At 40.1% G+C, this 18622-nt stretch overlaps 1 protein-coding gene across 12 annotated transcripts in view; it reads left to right on the top strand.

Annotated features, from left to right (window-relative positions):
* ACACA (acetyl-CoA carboxylase alpha) overlaps positions 1 to 18622 on the top strand; it is a 280816-nt gene that overhangs the window by 224283 nt on the left and 37911 nt on the right. For all 12 annotated transcript variants that reach the window (XM_027626351.2, XM_027626358.2, XM_027626350.2 and 9 more), the window contains 3 exons: positions 13807 to 13950; positions 14511 to 14631; positions 17779 to 17875. In XM_027626351.2, the coding sequence (XP_027482152.1) occupies positions 13807 to 13950; positions 14511 to 14631; positions 17779 to 17875 (362 nt within the window). The remainder of the gene's footprint in view (positions 1 to 13806; positions 13951 to 14510; positions 14632 to 17778; positions 17876 to 18622) is intronic.

The following is an 18622-nucleotide window of genomic DNA, read 5'->3' on the forward strand; positions in this document are numbered from 1 at the left end:
TAAAGGAAAAGTATGTTTTTAGTAAAGAAAATTTTTAACTGACAATACTAAGTATTTGAGAGAATGCAGAACAACTGGAACTCTTGTACATATTGGTGGGAATGTGAAATGGTACAGCCACTTTGAAAAAGTTTAAACAAGAATGAGATCTTGCCTTTTGCAACAATATGGCTAGACCTAGAAGCTATAATGCTAAGTGAAATAAACCAGTCAGAGAAAGACAGATACCATGTGATTTCACTCATATGTGGAATTTAAGAAACAAAACATGAACAAAGGAAAAAAGACAAAAAACCAGACTCTTAATACAGAGAACAAAGTGGTGGTTTGTAGAAGGGAGTTGGATGGGGGTGATGGGTGAAATAGGTGAAGAGGATTAAAATCACCCCACATTATGAAGTGATCACCACCATACAACTAGCTACCATCAGTTATCTTATCTAGATGAGCACTGGGTAATATATAAAATTGCTGAATCATCATATTGTGTACTTGAAGCTGGTATAACACTGTATGTTAATTGTACTTCAATTAAATGTTTAGCACCTTTTTTAAAAAAATAAGATTAAACATTTGCTATACAACCTAGCAATCCTATTCCTGGGAGAATTGAAATATACATCCACACAAAAACCTGTCCACAAATGCCAATAGCAGCTTTATTCATAATTTTCCCAAACTGGAAACTACCCAATTACCCAGATGTCCACCCAGAGGCAAACAGATGAACAAGTTATGGTATTTCCATAAAATGGAATACTACACCACAGTGAAAAGGAACTTCTGACACCTACATCAGCATAAATGAATCTCAGATACATTACGCTAACTCAAAGAAACTAGACTCCAAATACTATGTAATATATGACTCCATTTATAGAACATCCTAGAAAAGGTAAAACTGTTGAGGCAGAACGCAGGGGAGAAGGGAATGAATGGATTACGAAGGAGATGAGGGGAATTTTTTTTTAATTCAAATGTAGTTGACATACAGTATCATCTTGGTTTCAGGTATACAACATTAGTGTTTCAACAGTTGTGCACATTATGAAGTGATCACCACCATACAACTAGCTACCATCAGTTATCATACAAAGTTGTTACCATATTGTTTTGGGTGTTTTTTTTTTTTTTTGAAGATTTTATTTGTCAGAGAGGGAGAGAGAGAGCACAAGCAGGGGGAGCAGCAGGCAGAGGGAGAAGCAGGCTCCCCGCTGAGCAGGGAGCCCAATGTGGGACTCGATCCCAGGGCCCTGGGATCATGACCTGAGCCGAAGGCAGACTTTTAACCGACTGAGCTACCCAGGCACTGCACCATATTGTTAACTATATTCCTTATGTTGTACATTACATTCTCATGACTTATTTTGTAATTAGAAGTTTGTAACTTTTAATCTCCTTCCCCTATTTTGTCCACCCTCACACACACACACACACACACACACACACACACACACACACACACACACACGTGTCCCTATGGCAACCCCATTCTGTTTTCTGAGTCCATTTGTTTTTTAAATTCTACATATAAATAAAACCATATGGTATTTGTCTTTCTCTGATTTATTTCAGTTAGCATATCTTCTAGGTCCATCCATGTCATCACAAATGGAAAGATTGTTTTTATGGCTAAGTAATATTCCATCACACACACACACACACACACACACACACACACACACACACACACACACACACACACACACACACACCCCACATCTTCAGTATCCATTCATCTATTGATGGACACAGGTTGCTTCCATACTGTGGCTATTGTAAATAATGCTGCAGTGAACATAGGAGTACATGTATCTTTTTGAATTAGTGTTTTCATTTTGTTTGGTTAAATACCCAGAATTGGAATTTCTGGGTCATATGGTAATTCTATTTTTAATTTTTTGAGGAACCTCCATAGAGTGGCTGCTCCCATTTGCATTCCCATCACCAGTGCATGAAGGTTCCCTTTTGTCCTCATCCTTGTCCAACACTTGTTATTTCTTGTTTGTTTGCTTGTTTTTGATACTAGCCATTCTGACAGATGTGAGGTTACATCTTATTGTGGTTTTGGTTTGCATTTCCCTGATGATTAGTGATCTCTTCATGTGCCTCTTGGCCATCTGTATGTCATCTTTGAAGAACTGTCTATTCAGGTCCTGTGTCTGTTTTTTAATTGGATTGTTCATTTTTTTGATGCTGAGTTGTGTGCATTCTTTATGTATTTTGGATATTTACCCCTTATTGGATGTATCATTTGCAGATACCTCCCATTCATTAGTTTGCCTTTTCATTTTGTTGATGGTTTGCTTCACTGTGTAAAACCTTTTTAGTTCGATGAAGTCCCATTGGTTTATTTTTGCTTTTATTATCCTTGCCTGAGGAGACCAATCCAAAAAAATATTGCTAAGACTGATGTCCAAAAACTTACTGCATATGTTTTCTTCTTGGGGTTTTATGCTTTCCAGTTTTACATTTAAGTCTTTAAGTCATTTTGAGTGTATTTTTATATATGGTGTGAGAAAATAGTCCAGTTTTATTCTTTTGCATGTAGTTGTCCATTTTTTCCAAAACCATTTATTGAAGAGACTGTCTTTTCCTTATTGTATATTATTGCCTCCTTTGTTGAAAATTAATTGGCCATATAAGCGTGGATTTATTTCTGAATGCTGTATGCTGTTCCATTGATCTATGTGTCTGTTTTTGTGCGAATACCATAATCTTTTGATTACTTATAACTTTGTAATATAGTTTGAAATTGGGGAGTGTGATATTTCCAGCTTTGTTCTTCTTTCTCGGGAGTGCTTTGGTTATTTGGGTGTTTCGTGGTTTCATAGAAATTTTAGGATTAGGTGTTCTAGATCTGTGAAAAATGCCATTTTGATAGGATACTTTGATGGGGATTGCATTGACTCTGTAGATTCCTTTAGCTTATGTGGACATTTTAACAATATTAATTTGTTCAGTCCATGAGTATGGAATATCTGTCCATTTATTTGTGTCTTTTTCAGTTTCTTTCATCAGTGTTTTATAGTTTTCAGAGTACATGTCTTTTACCTCCTTGGTTAAATTTAATTCTAGGCATTTTATTTTTTTTGTTGCAATTTTAAGTGGGATTGGTTTCTTATTTCTCTTTCTGCTAGTTCATTATTAGTCTATAGAAATACAACAGATTTCTGTATATTAATTTTTTATCCTGGAACTTTACTGAATTCATTTATTTGTTCTAATGGTTTTTTTTTTATTTTTAAAGATTTTATTTATTTGAGAGAGAGAGAGAAAAGGAGCAGGGGGAAGGGCAGAGGAAGACGGGAGAATCAATCTCCCCGCTGAGCAGGGACCTGACGTGGGGCTTGATCCCAGGACTCCGGGATCATGACCTGAGCCAAAGGCAGACACTTAACCAACTGAGCCATCCACATGCCCCAGTTCTAATAGTTTTTTGGTGGAGTCTTTGGGGTTTTCTATGTAGTATCATGTCATCTGCCAATCAGGACAGCAAATAGGTATTTTCTTCTTTTCTAATTTGGATGCCTTGTATTTCTTTTTCTTGTCTGATTGCTGTGGCTAGGACTTCCAATACTGTGTTGAATAAAAGTGGTGACAGTAGGCATCCTTATCTCATTCCTGATCTTAGAGGGAAAGCTTTCAGCTCTTTGCTGTTGAGTATGACGTTAGCTGTGGCTTTGTCATCTATGCCTTTTATTATGTTGAGGTATGTTCTCTCTATGCCCATTTTGTTGAGAGTTTTTAATTATAAATGGATATTGATTTTTATTAAATGCTTTTCTGTATTTATTGAGATGATATGATTTTTATACTTCTTTTTCTTAATGTGGGATACATTGATTCATTTGCAGATACTGAACCATCCTTGCATCACTGGAACAAATCCCACATAATCATGGTGTATTATCCTTTTAGTTTATTGTTGAATTCAGTTTGCTAATCTTTTTTTTTTTTTTTTGAGGATTTGTGCCTTATGTTCATCGGGGATATTGGCCTGTAATTTTTTTTTTTTTTTTTTTTTTTTTTTTTTTTTTTGGTGGGCTTTGTGGTTTTGTTATCAGGGTAATGCTGGCCTCATAGGATGAGTTCAGAAGTATTCTTTTCAATTTTTTGAAATAGTTTGAGAAAGATAGGTATTAACTCTTTTTTAAATGTTTGGTAGAATTCACCTGTGAAGCCATCTGGTCCTGGACTTTTGTTTTTTGGGAGTTTTTTGGTTACTGATTGAATTTCATTAATAGTATTTGGTCTGTTCAGATTTTTTATTTATTCCTGATTCAGTCTTGGAAGATTGTATGTTTCTAGGAATTTATGCATTTTTTTCCTAGGTTGTCCCATTTGTTGGCATATAATTGTTCATTGTAGTCTGTTATGACCCTTTATATTTCTGTTGTATTGGTTGTAACTTCTCTTTCATTTCTGATTTTATTTATTTGGGCCCTCTCTCTTTTTTTCTTATGAGTCTAGCTAAAGGTTTATCAATTTTGTTCATCTTTTCTAAGAACCAGTTCTTAGTTTCATTGATCATTTCTGTTGTCTTTTTAGCCCGTTTCATTTTATTTCCACTCTGATCTTTATTATTTCCTTCTTTCCACTAACCTTGAGCTTTGTTTGTCCTTTTTCTAGTTCCATTAGTTTTAGGGTTAGGTGGTTTATGTGAGATTTTTTTGTTGTTGTTTACTGAAATGGGCCTGCATTGCTATGAATTTCCCTCCTTAGAACTGCTTTTACTGTATCCTGTAGATTTTGGAATGTTGTGTTTCCATTTTCATTTGTCTCAAGGTATTTTTTATTTCCTCTTTGATTTCTTCAGTGACCCATTGGTTGTTTAGTAGCTAGTATGTTGTTTATCCTCCGTATGTTTGTATTTTTTTCCAGTTTTCTTCTTGTAATGGATTTCAAGTTTATACCATTGTGGTCCATGTGTACCACATGCTTGATGTGATTTCAGTCTTCTTAAATTTATTGAGACTTGTTTTGTGACCTAGCATATGATCTGTCTTGGAGGATGTTCCATGTGCATTTGAAATGAACGTGTATTCTGCTGGTTTTGGATGGAATGTTACACACACACACACACACACACACACACACACACACACATCTGTTAGGTCCATCTGGTGTAATGTATCTTTCAAAGCCACTGTTTCTTTGTTGATTTTTCTGTCTGGGTGATGTATCCATTGATATAAGTGGGGTATTAAAGTCCCCTGCTATTATTGTATTACTGTCAATTTCTCCCTTTATATTGGTTAATATTTGTTTTATGTATTTAGGTGCCCATATGTTGTGTGTGTAGATATTTGAAATTGTTATATCCTCTTGTTGGATTGATCCCTTTATCATTATGTAATGCCCTTTTTTGTGTCTTGTTACAGTGTTTGTTTTAAAGTCTATCTTGTCTGATATAAGTATTGCTACCCCAAATTTCTTTTATTTCCATTTGCATGGAATATCTTTGCCCATCCCTTCACTTTCAGTCTTTGTGTGTCTTTGGATCTGAAGTGAGTCTCTCGTAGGCAGCATATAGGTGGTCTTGTTTTTTTTTATCCATTCAGCCACCCTGTGTCTTTTGATTGGAGCATTTAGTCCATTTATGTTTAAAATAATTATTGATATATATGTAGTTTTTACCATTTTGTTGATTGTTTTCTGGATATTTTTGTAGATCTTCTTTGTTACTTCTCTTGCTCTCCTCCTTTGTGATTTGGTGACTTCTTCAGTGTTATGTTTGCATCCCTTTCTCTTTACCTTCTGTGTATCTATTATAGGTATTTGGTTTGGGGTTACCATGAGGTTCATATATGACATCCGGTAGTATACAGAGCTATTTTAAATTGATGGTCGCTTAAGTTCAGGTGCATTCTAAAAGCAATACATTTTCGCCCCCCACCCACATTTTATGTTTTGATGTCATCTTTTACATCTTACTTTGTGTATCTTTTGACCTCTATTGTAGGTCTAGATGATTTTTACTACTTTTGTCTTTTAAACTTCATACTAATTATGTAGGTAGTTGATCCACTACCTTTACCATATTTTTGCCTTTACCAGTTAGATTTTTTCTTTATAATAATTATAATAATAATTTTAATAATTTTCTTATTTCTAGTGATGGCCTTTCCATTTAAAGAAGTCCCTTTAATATTTCTTGTTAAGGCTGTTTTGGTGGTGATGAACTTCTTTAGCTTTTGCTTCTCTGGGAAACCCCTTATCTCTCCTATTCTGAGTGATAACCTTGCTGGGTGAACTATTCTTGCTTGTAAGTTCTTTCCTTTCAGCACTTTGAATATATCATGCCACTCCCTTCTGGTCTGTAAAGTTTACGCTAAAAAATCAGCTCATGGTCTTATGGGGGTCCCCTTGTACATAATAAGTTTTCCACTTACTTCCCTTAAGATTCCCTCTTTATTGACACTTTGATTATAGTGTATTATAATCAATATAGTGATGTATAGTATAGTATTATGTCTTGGTGTGGATCTCTTTGGGTTCATCTTATTTGGGACTGTGTTTCCTGGACTTGGATGTCTGCTTCCTTCCCCAGGTTAGGAAAATTTTCAGCCAGTATTTCTTCAAATAGGTTTTCTGTCCCTTTCCTTTTCTCCTTCTGGGACCTCTATAATGCAAATGTTAGTATGCTTGATGTTGTCCCAGAAGTCCCTTAAACAGTCCTCATTTTTTCATTCTTTTTTTTCTTTTTGCTGTTCTCATTGTGTGGGTTCCACTACTCTTCCACATTGCTGATCCATTCTTCTGCACAATCTAATCTGCTATTGATCTCTCTAGTGTATTTTTCATTTCAGTTATTGTATTCTTCTGATTTGTTCTTTTTTATATTTTCTCTCTGTTAATGTTCTTGTTGTGTTCTTCCATTCTTTTCATGAGCTTAGTGAGCATCTTTACGATCATTACTTTGAACTCTTTGGTAGATTGCTTGTCTCCATTTCAGTTAGTTCTTTTCCTGAGATTTTTGTCTTATTCTTTCATTTGGAATGTATTCTCTCGTCTCCTCATTTTGCTTAACTCTGTGTTTGTTTTTATGTATTAGGTAGATCAGTTTTATCTCCTGGTCTTGAAGAAGTGTCTTTATGTAGAGAGTATCCTTTGGAGCCAGTAACATAAAACCACCCTGTTCACTCAATCCAGGTACCCTCTGGGGTATCCCCGGTGAGCTATGTGCACCATCCTGTTGAGGCTGAGCCACAGTTAGTGCAGACTTGCTAGTGTGTGAGGCTGGCCCCTCAGGGCAGGGATCACCGGATGAGAGGGGCTCTGGTGTTGCTCTCGTGTTGGCAGAGGCTACCCCCTGGGTGTGGGGGGATGGGGAGTCCACAGGGGAATGCTGGAATGTGGTGAGTAGTGCTAGCACAGGAGATGGAGAGTGTCAGAACTGTCCCTCACCACCACCGGGCCAACTAGGTAGAAGAGGGGCTGAAGAAAATGGTGCCTGCCAATGCTTCCTTCCCTGGAGAATGTTCCAACAGATCTCTGCCCCTCTAGCACATGCCCTAAAATTCGTCAGTGAATCTCCTTCACATCTAATCCCCATGCTTTTCAAACTACTGCTTCTGCACTGGGATTTGGAGGGAGTAAAATTATGCGAGCCCTTTAAGTACAGTCTGTTTCCTGCTGCCCTCCTGGACGTAAGCTCTACTGGTTTTCAAAGCCAGATGTTATGGGGGCTCTGCTTCCTGGTGCAGGCCCCCCAACTGAGCCCAGGGTGGTACCTAGACCCCTCATTCCTCAAGGAGGGTCTCTGTAGTTGTGATATCCCTCCCACTTGTGGGTCATCATGCCAGGGGTGTGGGTCCTGACTAGACCTACTATTGCCCTACCTACTCATCTCGATGTGGCTTTTTCTTTATATTCTTAGTTGTGTAAAATCTTTTCTTCAGTTCATTTTCAGAGATAGTTTTTCTATATGTAGTCGTGGTTCTGGTTTGTTTGTGGGAGGTTGTGAACTCAGGATCTTCCTGCTGTGCCATCTTGATCCTGCCTCTTAGAGGGAAACTTTTGGGGTGTTTTGATGGTGGTTATATGAGTATATATATTTGTCAAAATTCATAGAATTCTACACCTAAAAATGATTTTTCTATATGTAAATTATATCTCAGTAAACGAGACTTTTTATTTTATTTTTTTAAAGATTTTATTTATTTATTCATGAGAGAGGGAGAGGGAGAAAGAGAGAGAGAGAGAAGCAGAGGGAGAAGCAGGCTTCCAAGCCCGATGCGGGACTCGATCCCAGGACCCCAGGATCATGACCTGAGCCGAAGGCAGACGCCCAACCATCTGAGCCACCCAGGTGCCCTGAACTAGACTTTTTAAAAATTTCCATATTTGGGAGCAATTTATTGTCAGTACATTCAAATCTGCAGATCAATGAACAGTTGTTGGATCCCTGAGACAAGTGATTTCTCTTTGGCAGTCACTTTGCACTCCGGAAGTGTATGCCTTTTCTCATACATTTGACAGGTAAACTGTCATGTGGCTCTTCTCTACCCCCATTACATTAAAAATGCATTTCTGTTCCTCACACAGTCCACCTTCAAATCCTTGTCATCCTTCTGCCATCTAACTCATTCCTCTGTTTTCCCCACCCCTCAGTAAGCAGAGGTCTTCCAGTGGCCTGTATCTCAGTCTCCTCTTGGTTAAATATCTTCTCCCATCACTGGTTACCCAGTCCCTTCACTCCCAATTTACCCATCAGCAGACCCGATCACTTCATCATGCTGCTGTGTGTGGAGAGGTTTTTGGTCTTGTAGTGGATGGTCCTGAGTCCAGTTGTGGCTCAGGTCAGAGGCTTTCCCATCCTGTGCCAGCAGTAGGTCACTGTGCCCCTTCTCTACCCCCCAACCCTAGACTACCAGCTGCCAACCAGCACTCCAATTTGCTAGTGACAAGTGGCAATGAAGAGGGGAGAGGAAGTTGTAACCCTGAGTCTGTGTATCAAGAGGCTGTGTTTTGGGAACCCCCAAATATTCTTGGTTGCATAGGCACTAGTTCTGCCTCCCTAGAGATTTAATTCCATTCACCCTTGGATACATTCCTGGAGAAACATTTACACAGGAATATGTGCTGCACCACTTAAAATTGTTAATTGGAGATTGAATTACTTGTCAGCTTTTAAAAAATGTAGTCCTCTCAGATCAGGGAGGAGAGTGTCAGCAGCAGGAGTGGAGGAGCTATTGCGTTTTTTTCTTTCCCTTCCTCTTTTCTCCCCCCTCCCATTTCCTCTCTCGTTCTTCCTCCTTTCTTTTGTCCCTATTTTACCACTTTTTTTCTGCTCCCACTTATTTTTCTGTCCATATCTGTCTCTCTTTCTGCCTTAGCCAAACCTTTATCAATAACCTGACAGATCCCACAGTGACTTTAATATATAGAATCATGAACGAAGTCCAGTAATGATAATTGCTTGGGAAATGTACAAAACCCCTCCTCACATCCTCTTGAGGATGGAAATATCCTAATGAGAGGGAGGATTGCAGCAAGAACTCAGTTTGTGTAGCCTAAATTCTTAGATACAAGAGGAATTTTATACTTCCTGCTTCCTTAAATAGAGGATTGCCCTGACCCAAGAATTGTTTAAAGGAGGAAAGATTGGCTAAAGGGGGGAAAGCAGCAGATTTCATTTTTTATTCCATCGATATGCATCATTATTTTTCACATCTTCAGCACATGATTGCAAATATTTGCCTGTAAGTCTAAAGGCCCCCAACATAATGTGTATATCAGGACAAAGGCAGTTTTTAAAAAAATTGAGCTAAGTTGCCTCTATGAAACTTGGAAATCTCAATGCCTGTGCTGACAAATATCCTGACAAGTAAATACTATACTCATTCAGTATTACATAGTGATTTCATTTGCACAAAACCTCACAATGCTCTGCCACTTCAGTCAAACGTCTGGAGCACTGGAGAAAGGAAGAACGTGTTTATCTTGATCTCCAAAAAAGGATTTAAGGGAGAGAGCAGGCGGTATATTAGACTGTTTTCATTGCCTGTCAGCTATGGTAAACCTGAGCTGTCTGCAGTGTCTCTAGATAAGCAGCAGCAACAGAGGCCTTAGCATGTATGTATGACTGCATTCATTTGTACTTCTTATGTATCTCGAAATTTCTAACGGCTGCGTAGCATCTTCGGTGGAGCCTTTAACAAGGCTAATCACTGCTAATCACCGGCTTTTATGTGGTGCCCTTAATTCCCAGGTCTGCCACCTGTAATGAATGAAGGACTGGATGAGGCTTAGGTTTATACTGGGTGGGGTAAGATCCTCTTTCCCCTCAGAATCACCCCTTATTCAATTCTGTGGGCATGGGCACTCTTCAGCAGAGGACCCTGAGGTGGTCCCTGTTCCTAATATTTTATGGTACTGCTTCTCCACCTAAACATGGGGAGCAGCAAAGTGGGGCCTCAGGAGCCACCTCTGTTTGAGTGACTCCTGTGTTTAAATATGGTTCCTGATGCTTGTTGGGAAGATGAATTAAAAGTTTGCATCACGCAGTAGAAAATGTGAGAAAAGTAATTTGGGAAAATGGTCAGCAACTCGATTTGTATAGCTAAGTGTATGTCACAGTTGAAAAACTGATGAATAAAGCTCACCTACTTCATGAAAATACTAAGTGAGGATCGTTTACCCCACATTTTTCTGTGAAACGTTGGTAGGGCAACACCGAAGAATAAAGCCGTGGTACGGTCTATGTGGGCTCTTTTCTTTGCCTTCCTAGATGCTGATCAGGGTTTGCATAACTGTTCCAGCATGATCATTTCAGAGTTAGGCAAAATGGATTTTGTCCTAGCCCAGATTCTGCTTCTTTGGTTGGAGCTTTTGTTGTGAAGTATTCTAAAATCATTAAAACCACTTGAGTCAGCAACGACCCCTATAAATCAGGAGCTATTGTGTGCACCCTCATTCTACTGGTGCATGCTCCGAACATACGGTCATTGAAGATGAACTGGAGGGTACTGCTTTCTCTTCACCGATTGTAAAGTAGCTATGATTGTTAGCATTTGTTTGTGATTAGTGAAGCAGGTTTCATTTCTGCGTGTCCTTCCCTCCCCACCCCCTAAGATAAGGCCAGTCACAGAGAGCCATTTGGAGACTCTGTTAGTCTAGCCTGTAATTTTTCCCTTTAATTCCCAAAGTAAATGAATTTTCTCACATGACAAACATTTCTTTAGTCTAGAAATAGTGTCCTTGGTTGTGGTAAGCCCTGGTTAGGTTTCTTTCTGAATCCAGTGTACAAATACTGCCTTTTCAGAACAATGCCAAAGCGTCAGAAGCTGAGTTTTGCTTGTAAAGGGAAGATGTGCTAGGTGATTAAACTCTTGCTCCCTCCAAGTTTGTCTCCCATTAATTTATAGGAATATGGGGTGGAATGGGCAAGTGGCAGAGCCTCCGAGAGTAGCCCTGGTCCTGGATGCTCTTCCCTTTTGAAATGAGGGACAAAGTTGTGTGAGGAAGATGTATTTGAACAGCTGAGCAGCTCTTGGTCCACTTTGGTCCCTTTTGCCAAGATTGGTCCTTCAGTCCATCACTCATTTTGGAGGGGTGTGAGGTTCTAAGCAGGTGGACATTATCAAGTACTAGAAATAGTGTTTGCTAGGAAAGAAAACCATCTTTCAGAGTAGGAAATGGTCCCAGCTCTCTTCCAGGCAGCTAGGGGTTCTTGGCTCCTGACATAGAGTGTGAATATCAGATATTCAGGGTCAGTGCAGTGTCTCCTTTTTATTTCTTTTCCCCCTTTCCAATTTTATTTTAATAATTAAAAATACTGCTGATCACACTGAATGACTTCTGGCAGAGAGGCGGTCTGTCCCAGAAGGACCAGTTGTGGGCCATCGGGTTTATGACGTCCATAAAACCAGAGCCCGATCAGAGCGTGGCCTCCCTGAGTGACAGGGTTTTTGCTTCCACCAGGGTCCCCCATCAACTGACTGCTTTGGATATTTGTTTTGGGTTGGTTTTTTGTTCTGTTTTGTTTCCTGATGCATGTGCGACCATACATGTGTGCACACATTTAAAGATATAAATGAAACAGGTATGTAATGCCCTCTGCCTGTTAGAAAGACTAAAGCCATCAAAATAACAAACGGCGTGTATTTGCTAGAATGTCAAAGTTATGAGTTTATTTTGTAATGATGTGCTCCTGCCTTCATGAGGTAAACTGGCCGTGGCGGAGGTGTTATTAGTAATATGGACTCAGTGGAGCAGAAAGCCGAGTGACCGAGAGATCAGTGTATCAGTCAGAGAGAGGGCAAATGGAAAGAGACAGCAGGAGAATGAGAAAGGAGCCACAGTGCCTGGGCTGAGATTAAAGACAGACTGAGAGGAGGAGGGGGAGCCCAGTGGTCACATACGGTCTCCCCTGTGCCTGGGGCTCCTTCAGAGCGGTTGCCGGCTTGTCGCTCAGCTCAGGGCTGTCTGCAAAGACTGGTTCTCTGCACTTCCTCACCAAGGAAGGCAGTTTTGCTTTCCATATTTCTTTCAGAAGAGTCTCTTCCTCCCTTCCTAGCTGAAGTTACGTGGAGCAAAGACCAGCTGGGTCACACTGAGGTGATGACTTTGGTCGCCAACTTCCTCGTCCTTTGCAGGGACTTGATGTGGGGGCTGACCCAGCATGGAGGCGAATATCTCAAAGCTCCTAACAGGAAGGGGCAAGATGGGAATATACAGGTAGAACTTGCTGGCCTTCCCTTTATTAGGTTCTTCCCAGAGACTGAAAATGAATGAAAGTTACTAAGGAAGCAAATTTGTGTTGTGGTTATTTTCTGAAGGAGGAGGGGAGAGGGAAGAGAAAAGGCAAAACACAGTAAGCGCTCTACAACTGTTTAGAGCTCTCTAGGGCGACCCTAGATGACTGGCAATTACTACACACTCAGCAGTTTGCAATAGTCAGTGATCAGGCTGCCCAGCTTCCATTGCTGGGTCAGAAAACCTCCCTCCCTGAAAGAAATTATTAGCCAGTCTTCTAGGGAAAAAGAAACCCTACAATTTCCAAGTCTACGAATATTTTTTCCTTCCTTTTTTTTGTCCATCTTTAAAGGAAACTTTGTGGTTTCCAGTTGCAGGTGCCTTTCAACCTCACACGGGTTAAACTCCTCCAGGGACACGGGGGATAGAGGCCCTCTGTATTCCCTTGAACCTTGGGAGAGAAGGACACAGGAGAGGTGGGCTTGGGTATAAATCACTGCCCTCCACCCAGCACACACAGATGAATTTAGACTCAGGGGTTCATGTATGTATGAGTTGCTTTAGGATTTTGCCTGCCTTAGGACTTGTGTGTGGGGACCAGCTTGAAAAATCAAATGTAAGGGGAAAAATAATCTTTTTTTAAAAAAATTAGGGACCCAAACTTCACAGCATTTAAGCGAGACTTGTCACTAAAGATTGTCAAAAGACAGGCATGTTACTTCTTTGTGTATATATGCAGCAGTCCACTGGCCTGCAGACACAGGCATAGCCTGCACTTCTGGGTCACAGCCTCAACCCCCCACTCCCACCCTGGTTCTAGCTGAGTCGAAGCATGCTAACACCTGTCTGTGGCAGCTAGGAGAGAGAGGGAGATGCTTTTGCTGGTTTTTAAATTGCAACGGTATATGTGATTGTTCACAAAAAGCCTTTTTGGCTTTCTCAGCTTTCTTTTTAAGACAAAGGTCCAGAGAGTCCCTCTGAACAACCCACAGAGGCTGGAATCTGTCTGGTGGAGAAAAGAACCCGTTTTAGTGAGAATCACAAAATAGACTTTGCCTTTATTTCTGTCAAGACAAATGTCTTTTCTCCTGCTTGTTTCTCCAGGTCCTTGGGCGGGAGGTATATACCTCCAATAATCAGCTCGGAGGCATCCAGATCATGCACAACAATGGGGTGACCCACAGCATCGTTTGCGATGACTTTGAAGGGGTTTTCACTGTCCTGCACTGGCTGTCTTACATGCCTAAGGTGAGCCCTTCCCACCCAGCAGACAAAGCCCACAGAACCCGGCCTTCCCACCACAGCTCACACGGCCTCTGTGTTTGAGGTCTCCTCTTTATGGTGGAGAAGCTGTTTTATGAAATACTCCTCTGGAAGTTATTGGTTTCTCTTGCAGCCATCTTTGGGCTTCTACCTTTAAAATGCCTTTGGATTTCATTGATTAGGCCCCTTTCTGATGTTTTCCCCAGTCACGGAAGCCTTCATGGCCTATCTGGGCTCAGGTCACTGTGGGTTTTCTCTTTTGTAATAGCCATCTTTCCCCCCAAGAAGCTTCCCATAAAGTGTGGGTACACGGAAATCAAGAGTCAGAATGTACCTCTTTTTGCCAGGCTCCTGCATGAGACTTGAGACCTATGCATGTTCTCAGGGCTTGGCATACAGTCAGGGTACCTGTAGCTGATGACTGGGACCGATGGGTGTGATTCTATATTTAGTCCCTACTGCCTTTGTAACGATCGTGGCTGAGTTGGGATCATGGGCCTGCTGTTCACTGATTGCTGTGCTCTTTCCTCTCAACCACTTTTTAGAATGTGCGCAGCTCAGTTCCTCTCCTGAACTCCAAGGATCCTATAGATAGAATCATCGAGTTTGTTCCCACGAAGGCCCCATATGATCCTCGATGGATGCTAGCCGGCCGACCTCACCCAAGTAGGTATATATTTGAGGGTCTGGTAGTACCCTGGCCCTCAGGCTGTCAGTCTTCCTTTTAATCACTAACCAATTCCTGCACAATAGTATGTGGCATCACAGAGCTATTAAAGTAACTGTGGAAATGAGACAAATCTTTCAAGCAGCTCTCTGAAGATCAAGGTGGAAAATCCTTCAAGAACAAATGAGAACCGAACGAAATTAGATGTATAAGTCAGTCACTGAGGCATACGCAGGGCAGTCACTAATACATTTCTTCTGTTAATTCTGTTCTTAAAGCACTTATTACTTAATGGTTTCAAAGACTTCAGAATAGTTAAATCTAAGCAATAAAGTCATGGAATCTTTGACCGTCCAGGCTCTGTAAACAGAGATCAGTCAGATCAGTTTTAGAAAAGATATTTGACCCTTTAGTGTGGAACGTGACTACACTCTTCTCGTCAAGCTATTTCTGAGCATCCACCCTGCATTGTACCCTTTGTTTCTTATGATATTGGTAAAAGTACTGGTACTTGCTTTAGTTATTAATGTAAGGTTACTTTGTAAGATAATTACTCATGAAGAGATGTCCAGCACTCTTAATTTTATAAATATATCAAGTGAGAACAAACCCTCACCCCATACTTATCTAATATATCCCTCTGTCTTATGGCTGATTTTGCCTATCTTTAAAACAAAAACGAAACAGAAAAAAAGTGGTGGCCCCAGGTAAGGTGAATGTACATTCTTGTTTATTGGTCCATTAGGCTGTTTTAACAAACCTTACTTAGCAGGTGGTTCTTTTGTGAAGCCCCAAATCCCCCAGCCACCTTTTGAATCTATTTTTTTTCAGGTTGTTTGAGAAGATGTTTGTTCTTTTTTGCATGTTTTTTGCAACTCTTTCAAAGAAAGCGAGTGCAGAAGATAATTCATTAAATTTAAGAGTCACTGTGATTTTGTTGACAGAAAAAAGAGGTCTGCATAAGGAAGACTTAAACCTTTCTCAGTACCCACTCTGAGCTAGGTGGGGCAGCAAAGCACTTCCATATACATTATCTTATTTGGGCTTACTACTTCTCAGAGATGAAAAGAAATTACCACTTTACAAAGCTCAGAGAAGTTAAGTGATTTGTGCAAGGTCACACAGCTATTACTTGGGAATTTGGGCTAAATCTCCAGCCCAACTATAGATTGTATGGAACAATCACCAGAGGAATTTTAATTTCAAATTTTACCTGTTGTCTTCAATGCCTTTTCTTGTTGCTCTTAATAAAACTAGTTTTTCTTACATAGCCAGAAAAATCACCATAGTAATCTCCCTACCTCTCATTTGTATACCGTGATTATGATAAGAACTATGAACCTAAGGTATCTGTCAGCCTTAAAATCCAGGACTTTTCTGGGAGAATTCAGAACAAGACTCCATGAGTCCTCCTGGGAATCATGTGGGGAGGAGGGGGTTGCATCTTAGCTGACTTCTAAGTTCTGCATCTGAACTGAACACAACCTGCTCTTTGGGGGCGGTTGGGGGGTGAAGTCTACCTACACTAGCCATAGCCCACCAGTGAGTCCCCTCCCCCAATCAACATACATAGCCAGGAGGGTTTTTAAAGAAGAAAGTCTTTCCATTTTGATGAATTCTGTTGTTCCAAATCATTGTTACTGAAGTAAGAATCCTAAAATGATCCAAGCATATGAGGTCAGAATTTCAGTATCCTGATGCACTTAGAAGTTTGATTTAGAACCTTCATCAGAATTTGAGCCCTCTTTCACGGGGTGAACAGATGTGTGTATATGTAAGTGGGCATTATCCTGGCTATTATTAATGCGACCCACAGAATAAAATGAAATTTGTGATAAACTAAGTTTTCTGTTTTTTGGATAATATTTTTTCATCGACTGCCTAGTAATTCATCCTGCTGTCTATGTGCAGCTAACACTCGCTCCCAAATCGAGTGACTTCAGATTTTAATTTAGTGGAAGCGTTAAAGAAAGCAGATGATTCCCTGTGATAAGTTAAAGCAGATATCTTCTAGGTGAAAAGTTAAAGTCATTTATTAGAGGAGATAGTGCTGTGATATTCTTCAAACTGACGCCCAACACGAGACCAGAATCTAAACGATCGGCTTTGGGCTCACGATAGAGAGATAATTTTGAAATGGATGATCACATTTTACACTGGGGCCATAGAGGCAAGGAATGTAGAACACAGTAATTACAAATTTAGTCTTGATAAAACACTCTCCATCCTGTTTAAGTCAGCAGAGGTTAGCTTGCTCGGATCTCCACTTTTAATTGGTTTTGGACTTGGGTTTTTAGGGGGCGGAGGGCCATGTTCAAATTAGAAGGATCACTGAGAAACCGTGAGCTGAGGGGCAAGCTAGGAAACAGTTATTTGCAGAAGCTTTTATGGGGCCTTGGTCAAACACGGATACCTGTGGAACAAAAGTTTTTTTCTTAACCTAAGATGTCGAAAGTTACCTGTCTTGCCAGTGAAGGAAATTCTGTGTGCAGGGGAGGTTAATGACATTAGGTGTGTGCATCTTAACCATTATATTTTTGCTGTGTGTCAAGAGTATACGGGCATGGCCCTTTCTTGTAGAAAGATTATACTTTTTGAGCTGTAAGTAAAGTGGATGTATCTTATTGCTTTTCTAGCAGAGAAGCCAAGTCCCTTTTCTTTTCCCCAAATTTGGGTCCTCATCTGGTCATTAGTACTTATCATTGGCTGTCTTCAGCTTTAAAGTCAGTGGAATCAAACAAAATTGTAGGCTAAGTTTTAAAATAGAAATAGACATTTTAAAAACACTTCAATGACTTGGCTGCCTTTTGACAAATGTTTGTAGTGTTTTGAAAAAAGCCAAGTTATTTATTTAAAAGCATGCAAACTCTCTGCTAGCTGAACCCCATCGTTTAACAATAAATGATGCTTTTGCTGATAAATGATTCTTTTTATGCAGACTAGCAAATGAAATAGGAGATGATGTCTGAAGGCAGATGAGCATTCAGCTGCCTAATGTGTGCATCTATTATAATATGGTTAAAAACAACAACAGAACTCCCCAAAACAGTCCCCCAAATCCAAACTTAAATTTGCCAGTTCCAGTGCATTTTCGATGGATTGATGGTCTTTATTCTCTCTTTGTTCTCTTTCTTTCCCTTCTGTAGCCCAGAAAGGTCAGTGGTTGAGTGGATTTTTTGACTATGGATCTTTCTCAGAGATCATGCAACCTTGGGCGCAGACTGTGGTGGTTGGCAGAGCCAGGTAAGAGCTCTTTTGTTTTGGAAGCTCTTCTTCCTCCCAACTAAAAACGAGAAAGGAAAGGGCCATGGCTATAGAGATTTTGGCGGGGGGGGGGGGGGGGAGTTGGGGTTATTTTGTTTTGTTTTGTTTTACCAATAATGCTCTGTTTGTGTAAACTTTCTAAGAATATTGGATTATAGTCATGCCCACAGCAGCATAACTGGAGTGCTGGTTCCCAGTAGTCATTTACTGTGTCTCTCCAACGATGCGTTTAATCTGAAGTCTGGTTTTGACATTTCTTCTTTATAATACTGAAAGAAAAGCTCTTTGAGGGCTGTAAAGCCCAAATACAATAGCCATAGCCCACCAGTGACCTTCCCCTTCCCCAAAGACCATTTTCTTTCCGAAGTAGGTGACAAATGAATCAGACTCATCTACCTTGCCATGTAACCCCAAAGATCTGTGTAACCTAGAAGAAGTTCCTTCCTGGCATCAAGATTATTTAAGTATAACAAATGCACGATATTGGCTTATCATCAGCTTTGAATTGCAAAGAAAAAAGTTTACCTGAAACAGGAATGAGTAAAATAAACTGGAATAGATTTGCCGGGCTACCTATATTTTTCAAATGGGAAATTGAAGTTTCTATTAAATTTTAATACCCACTCTAAGAAGTGCTTCACTCAACAGCAAGCTCTGCACGAAATAATCTGTAGCGCTCACTATAACGAGCACCTGCCAAGGCTGATCTTAATCTCGTTCTGCACT

This window comes from Zalophus californianus, chromosome 16 (genome assembly GCF_009762305.2).
Source record: "Zalophus californianus isolate mZalCal1 chromosome 16, mZalCal1.pri.v2, whole genome shotgun sequence".
In the NCBI taxonomy this organism is placed as follows: Eukaryota; Metazoa; Chordata; class Mammalia; order Carnivora; family Otariidae; genus Zalophus; species Zalophus californianus.